The sequence below is a fragment of the Silene latifolia genome, chromosome 9 (genome assembly GCF_048544455.1).
Source record: "Silene latifolia isolate original U9 population chromosome 9, ASM4854445v1, whole genome shotgun sequence".
Classification (NCBI taxonomy): domain Eukaryota; kingdom Viridiplantae; phylum Streptophyta; class Magnoliopsida; order Caryophyllales; family Caryophyllaceae; genus Silene; species Silene latifolia.
This window is the reverse complement of record NC_133534.1, coordinates 46053570-46061191: the sequence shown is the minus strand read 5'-3', so window position 1 is coordinate 46061191 and position 7622 is coordinate 46053570. Positions and strand designations below refer to the sequence as shown.

The following is a 7622-nucleotide window of genomic DNA, read 5'->3' as shown; positions in this document are numbered from 1 at the left end:
GCAAACCCCATTAACCTCCTATGCTCCGAGTACAGTACACATTTACTCATTTTATACGAATTTTTATTTTAAACGGATTATTTTTGACTTTTAAAAAAAATGGATTTTTTGATCATTTTATGGTTAAATGTAACTACGATGGTTTAAGTTAGTTGTTTTTTAAAATTGGTTACATTTAGCTATAAAATGCTTTCAAAATTCCATCTTTTTTGAAAAAATCAAAATGGTTCGTTTTAAAGGAGGCCAACTGTTTTACACAAATTATGGGATACTATTCCACATCTTTTCCATAAAAAACCGGATATTTGGGGCTATTCGACGAGTCTGATTACCGAAGACATACAAGAATATTACTATAAGTTGATGAAAATTCCTATCAGAAACCGAAATATCATCTCCTCTAATATGCTACATTTAATATTGAGTGTATTATTTCGTCGCCATCTCGTTCATTGTTTGAAATTATGATCGTTAGATTGTTTTAGGATATAATTTAAACTCTTGAAAAGAAAATTAAAGGAATAAAGAGAATAAAAATGGAGATGATCCAAACTCATTAAGCTACTCCTTCCATTTTCTTATTTTCACCCTATTTGCTTTATTGCGGTCTTCAAGACGCCACTTTGACCGTATTTTTCGATGTTTATATGTTTTTTTTTTCTTGAAATTTTTTTTCGTGAAAGATGTCTTGTTATTAATTATAAATGTTTTAGTTTTATAAATAAATAGTTTTTATTCTCCAACTTATTGACGGTCAAAGTTCGAAAACTTTGACCTCCAAAAAACAAATGGGGCGAAAATAAAAAAATGGAGGGAGTACTACCGAGTATGTCAGAATAGCTCTCTTATAAAAAGGTTTCATAAAATGAGCATTGCTACTCTGTATAATAAAATGGTTTCAATAAAACGGTTTCAATAGTGAAATACCGAAATTTCGCGAATGGTAATTACGTCAATGTCAAGAGCACATAGAGACGGAAATAGAATTCGAAGGACAAATTAAAGAAGAATTTTGATATTAAATTTTCATCTAAACGCTTCCGATTTTTCATTGATTAATAAAAATAAGGCTCCAACTAAATTCATCCCTCTATTGCTGAAAATTGTTGATATAGACAAATTCCGATTCTTTTTACATTTTCGTGTTCTATTTTATTTATTTTATTTTTGTGTTGTATCTTATATCTCTCGGTCCAATTAGTCTTGCTGAAGACGGGTCGGAACAAGTGACGGATAATGCCACTCACAAAACGAATAGGGGGGACAAGGTGGGGGCACCTCTATGTGCTTCTCTCTCTCCTCTATTTGGGTCATTTGTAAGGGAAAATGATATCTGTCACTCCAAAGTGATGGATACGTGCCGTCACAAATGAGATTTTGTGCTCTCAGTCTCATGGGGAAGATGTAAATATAGTGTTGCACTAGTAATAGATTTTTTTTTTCTTTTTTGGCGTTCTTTTCCAAAGTACTGAAGTCAGGATCTCAGGTACTGTACAATATTAGTGTGGAGCACGTATCCCTGGATTACATAGATACGAAGTTGTACAGACTACGAGTATTTGAGTGTTACTGTAGAGTGTATGCAGAATCGATCATGTGGCCATGTTGGCAAGATGAATTAATGATCATGCTTTTCATTTCCAATGAACTTACGTAGTACTCCGTAGTAGTAGTAAATATTTGGCCAAATAGTTAAATTGGTAAACAAAGAGGTTGAGGTAGGTTTAGGTAAAGAATTGCTTGAAAAATCTAATTAAGGTGACAAAAATAGTGAAAAAAAGGTGGATTATAAGTGTTAAATTTGGTTAAAAAGTAAATTATGAGGATTTGGTGAAAAAAATAACCAGATTATAAATATAAATGCTCAATATTCAACGTTGTACAAAAATTTGTTAAAGACGGTTTTTTACTAAGTTACTGTTAAATCAATTTTTTATTTCGTTAAATCACTTTTTTATTTCTCCTTTCGTGTCTTTTGTAACCATTATATTACTGATTGAGATTAAAAAAAAAAAAGCATTTTCATTTGGTAATTTTTTTTATAACAGGTGTACCTTTTTATATTGTCAATTGTCAATTGTGATCGTTATTATTAGTACGCCCTTATGTTTTATAAAACACCTACGCAATTTATTACCTTTGTTACCAATTTACATCAAATTGTAAATGATAGTCCAGTGACTATAAAGTGCTCGTCACTTAGAATACGTAATCTTTTATGAAATATACATTCAAGTATTCTCTTTTTTTTTTCTAATAATACTGGACAAAATTGTTGAATCAATATCACAGACTTTAAACTAAAACACAAATTCTCCCTAATGACGGAGGGTATCCGTCGCAAACTTGCGACGGGTACCATATTGTCTCACAAAAAACTCATAGGGGGTGAGACAAGAGCACATGGGGTGGGTACCCACCTTGTCCCCTCTACCCATTTCCACTCACAAAATACCCGTCGCAATATCCGACCCGTCGCAAGGGAGACCTACTGTAACTAAAATATTTTCAAAATTTTGACAGTTGAAAAACAAGATGAATAATGAAGTTGTTTAGTCGTTGATTTTAATGGTTTACTCTCTCCTATTCTACATAAGTGTCTCATTGTTTATTTTGGTCTATTCACAATAATGTTTCATTGTCTATTTTTGGTAAACTTTTATACTTATTGTTGAGCTATGATTCTTGATGATGACAAGTTCCCAATACTTTGTTCCTTCTCATTCATTATTTTGGCAAAGAGCTTTAATGTTGCAGGTTTGGACTTCATTCATCAAAGCGGATTGGAAGCTGCTGTGTCCGTCGTTGTCTAGTATTGTTGTAAGGATGTGGTTCTTAAGCTCATCGTATGTTCTGAACAGTTCTGCAGACTGTTCGAACTCTAAATGGTGCATGACACTGAATGAAGAACACGTAATGGATTTTATTTGGTAAAGAAGCATTTTTGAATAAAATATTTTTTGATCAAAATTTGTCTAAGATATTTTTGAGAATCTTCTGGTTGTTTTGAAAAAAGAATTATCTTTTGAAAACTAGTTGAAAGATTTATCTTGGAAAGCAAGTCAAATTATCTTGTGGAATATTTTATTCTAAAAAGATTTTATTTTATCTCTTTACCAAAAATATAGGGTTGGTTACCAAACTTTTCCCCTATATAATTTTCAGCAAATCATTCTGAATGTTTCACCGAAATTGAGAGCATATCATATTGCACTAAAAGCTTTTGTTTTGCAAAGAATTCTTTACGTGTCTTTCTTGGAAAAATCAATTTGCAAAATATCTTTTTCGTGTCCTGTGTACCATTCGCGTGTGCTTAAGTTCTCATATTCATAGGACTATTTTTGTTCTCCATCGTTCTAAATTGTTGAACCATATAAGGAGACAAAGCGAGTTGTAATCTTTCTTTTGTGAGAGAGTGCTTTTGGGGTACGGGGTTGTATTCGAGTCGCACGATCGGGTTGATCGTGGGGGTTTTCTTTGTAATCGAGTTTGGTTATAAAGGAAATAATAATAAGAGAGAGGGTGGACGTAGACCTTTAGAGAGTAGGTCGAACCACGTTAAAAATCGTGTGTCTCTTGCTTTCTTTTATTTCGTTTGCCTTTGATTTTATTTGTTTTTCCTTTTTGATTCACGTATTTACTCAAACGTACAATACAGCACAACTCTGATTGTTTTGAACAGTCACCGAGACTGTTCAATTAGCCTGTGTATTGTTTCAGAAGGAAATTCGTGAACGACCTTTTGCTTTAATTTCGCTTTAATTTTTAAAAGGGTACTTAATTCACCCCCTCCCCCTCTTAAGTACCGGATCGATAAACTCAACAATTGGTATCAGAGCCTCGTGCTCTTGATTGCCTTACAGCAAAGAGTTTGATCCTTTTTGAGTTTATTAGTTTGTACTTTATTTTATCATGAATTCCAAATCTGTCAAATGTCCTGTCTTTGATGGCACGGACTATGGCTGGTGGAAAAATCGTATGATGCACTTCATACAAGGAACAGATTACGAATGTTGGGTAATCATCGAAAATGGTCCTTTTGCTATCACTACCACCCATGCTAATGGTGTGTCTAGTGCAAAAGCGCCCAAGGACTACACATCCGATGATTACAAAAAGGCGGAGAAGAATGCTAGGGCCATATCACTCCTGCAATCCGGAATTGGCGAATCAGAAACTAGTCGGATTGCAGGATGTAAAACGGCCAAACAAATTTGGGATAGTTTATCACTAACCTATGAGGGGACCGTGCAAGTAAAGAAACAACGTATTGATCTCTTAATGCAACAATATGAAAACTTTAGAATGCACGAGGATGAACCCATAAAAAGCATGTCTTCACGTTTTTCAAGTATAACTAACGAACTTTCAAATCTTGGTAGACAATTTGAAACTGAGGACATTGTCCGTAAAATTTTAAGAAGTCTTACCAGGAAATGGCGACAAAAAGTCACGGCCATTGAAGAGTGTAGAGACTTAGCCACTCTTACCTATGAAGCTCTAATGGGATCTCTTATGGCACACGAAATAACACTTGACAATGATGCCGAAGAGAAACCCAAAGCTAAGGGTCAGGCCTTGAATGCCGTCTCAAGTGATAATGAAAATGATCTTGAGGAGGAAGTTGCCTTGCTGTCTAAAAGAATTGCCAAAATAATTAGAAAGCAAAATCAAGGAAAGTTCGAAAGTTATAAACCAAAGAAATCTGTTTCCTCATCTTCCTCATCTCGTTCTACTTCTAGAATGGAATGTTTCAAATGCGGTGAACGGGATCATCAGATCCGAAATTGCCCTAAATGGGAAGAAGAAAAAGCTAAGGATAAGCGTGAAAAGTCTAAGCAGGAGTACAAACGTGCAATGATAGCTGTTGTATGGGGTGAGTCCGACTCAGAGGACGAGGAACCTTCTGAAAACGAGAAAGAAGAGAAATTCTGCCTACGATCTACATACAAGCCTAGATCTCAACGAAGAAGGGATGACGACTCCCTAAGGTGTCTCATGGCTCACTCTGATGCATCGGATAGCGAATCCGAAGATGAGGTAAATCTCTCGAATCTCAAAATTAGGATTAGGTCTTTGTCTAAAGAAAAAATTGTAAGATTGCTTGATGAGACTTTGGATACAAGTTATGAACAAAACAAGCGTCTTGAGGCTATACAATCTGAAATTGAAAGTATTGTGGAGGAGAATATAGAGTTAAGACGAAATCTGAAGAATATACAGAAACAAACAGTCGATCAGACTGTTCAATCAGATCTCACTGCTGAAAATGAGACTCTTGTTAACAAAATCCACGTCTTAACAAATGAACTAGATGAGATTAAAAAATTGCATATTACTAGTTCAACCTCTTACTCTGAAATTTGTTCTAAGTTTGATAGACTTAATAACGACTATAATTCTCTTCTTGCTAAGAATAAAAATTTGCTCGTAGTTGTCAACAATCTTGAAACTGATTTAAGTAATGCAAGAAATGTAGTTGCTAAATGGGAAGGTAGTACTACCGTCCTAGATTTTCTAGTCAATCAATCTAAGAACAACAATAAACTTGGATTAGGCTATGACTCACGTTCTGATTTCGAGACAGGCGGTTCTCAATATCGTCTTGTCTGGATCCCCGAACAGAAAGTAAACACTCCTCCCGATTGTTCAATTCAGATCGACGCCAAGATCTTGTTGAGATTAAAAGATCTAAACCCATCGAGAGAGATTTTCGCAAGCCTAAGTACGTGGGTCTACCTGAATACACTATCTGCAAATTTTGTGGACACACAGGTCACGTATTTAATGCGTGTAAAAAACGCTTAGGTCATTTGGATCGAAACATACGAGTTGTTAACAAAATGTGGATTAGAAAAGATGTTTTAGATACTTCATTATCATAAGAAGGGACCCAAACTTGTTTGGGTTCCTAAATCATCTAACTAATTCTCTTTTGCAGGGCCATATGAGAGGAGGCAGCCGTTGGTATCTTGATAGCGGATGTTCACGACACATGACAGGTAATAGAAACCAATTCCTCTCATTATCGGCCTACGACGGTGGAAATGTGACATTTGGAGACAACAAAAAAGGTGAAGTAATTGGTATTGGTAAAGTCGGTAAGTCTCTTTCACATTCCATTGATGATGTGCTGCTTGTAAAGGGTCTCAAACACAATTTGATTAGTATTTCTCAATTATGTGACAAAGGAAATAAAGTTGAATTTCATGCAAACCTTTGTTATGTAATCAAAGAAAGTACGAATGAAATTGTTCTTCAAGGTAAGAGAGTCAATAACATTTATGTGGCTGATTTAGGAAGCATTCCTAGGGAAACCATTAAATGTTTGTCGGCATTGCAAAACGATCCTAATTTATGGCATAAGAGGTTTGGACATGTTGGCTTTTCATCTCTAAACAAACTTTACAAACTCAATTTAGTGGAAGGTCTACCTTCTATGAAGTTTGAAATTGATGGAGTTTGTGATGTTTGTGCTCGATGCAAACATGTCTGAAGTTCTTTTAAATCTAAAAGGGTTGTTAGCACCACCAAGCCTCTAGAACTCATTCACATGGATTTGTGTGGTCCGATGAGGATTAGAAGCCGAGATGGAAGTCTTTATGTATGTGTTCTAGTGGACGATTATTCACGGTTTGTTTGGACTTTATTTTTGCATGCTAAAAGTGAAACTTTTGAAGAATTCCAAGTTTTGATTAAGAAACTCCAAAACAAACTTGGTCACAAATTGATCTCCATTAGAACCGATCATGGAAGAGAATTTTAGAATGATTCGTTTATATCTTTTTGCAGGGAACATGGCATTGATCATAACTTTTCTGCTCCTAGAACACCACAACAAAATGGTGTAGTGGAAAGAATGAATAGAACTTTGGAGGATATGACAAGATCCATGTTACTTTGTAGCGAGCTACCTAGAAACTTTTGGGCCGAAGCTGTGAACACAGCTTGTTATATTCGTAATCGTGTTGCTATTAGATCTATCCATAAGAAAACACCTTATGAGCTTCTATATGGGCGAAAGCCAAACATTTCACATTTCCGCTGCTTTGGATCAAAATGTTATGTTCACAACAATGGCAAAAATAATTTGGGTAAATTTGATCCAAGAAGCGATGAGGCGGTTTTCATTGGATACTCAAACGAAAGCAAGGCCTATAAAGTTTACAATAAAAGAACTATGTGTTTTGAGGAAAGTGTACATGTAATTTTTGATGAGACTAATGTGCTTAACGCTGAATTGCAGGACGATGATGACTTTGAGATTGGATTTATAAGAGATGATCCACCTGAGCTAGAGGAGTATCCCTCGTCGTTGGAAGGAACAGGTGCAGAACAGTCCACGAATTCAGGGGAAAATGAATGAACACGAACCGTCCCAGATCTGAAAAATCACCAAGTTCAGGCGTCTCGAACAGACAACGCACGGTCTAATAAGACAAATCAGGCCTCAAATAGCTCAAATACGTCAAGAAAGACAAATACGGATGTTGAGCGTAATCGAACGGAATCCAAAGATCGTTCGGTCTTGATACGAATTTCGAGCGTAATCAAACAGAACCCAGTACTGTTCAATCTACACCAGAAACAGAAACATTTGTTCCTCGACGTTGGAAGCATCA

General features: G+C 35.6%; 1 protein-coding gene across 1 annotated transcript; it reads left to right on the top strand.

The window, feature by feature from the left end:
* Positions 1–3912: 3912 nt before the first annotated feature.
* On the top strand, positions 3913–7366 carry LOC141600974 (uncharacterized). The gene is made up of 3 exons (XM_074421235.1): positions 3913–5628; positions 5942–6369; positions 6793–7366. Exons 1-3 carry the CDS (start codon positions 3913–3915, stop codon positions 7364–7366), a joined length of 2718 nt encoding a protein of 905 aa, XP_074277336.1.
* Positions 7367–7622: the final 256 nt, after the last annotated feature.

Bases quoted from the DNA above. Each gene is read 5' to 3' on its own strand.
- LOC141600974 (XM_074421235.1), top strand. From the start codon at position 3,913: ATGAATTCCAAATCTGTCAAATGTCCTGTCTTTGATGGCACGGACTAT. The intron at 5,629-5,941 runs GTAAACACTCCT...TCTCTTTTGCAG, and splicing joins TCTGGATCCCCGAACAGAAA to GGCCATATGAGAGGAGGCAG. The intron at 6,370-6,792 runs GTTTGGACATGT...ATCTTTTTGCAG, and splicing joins CCTAATTTATGGCATAAGAG to GGAACATGGCATTGATCATA.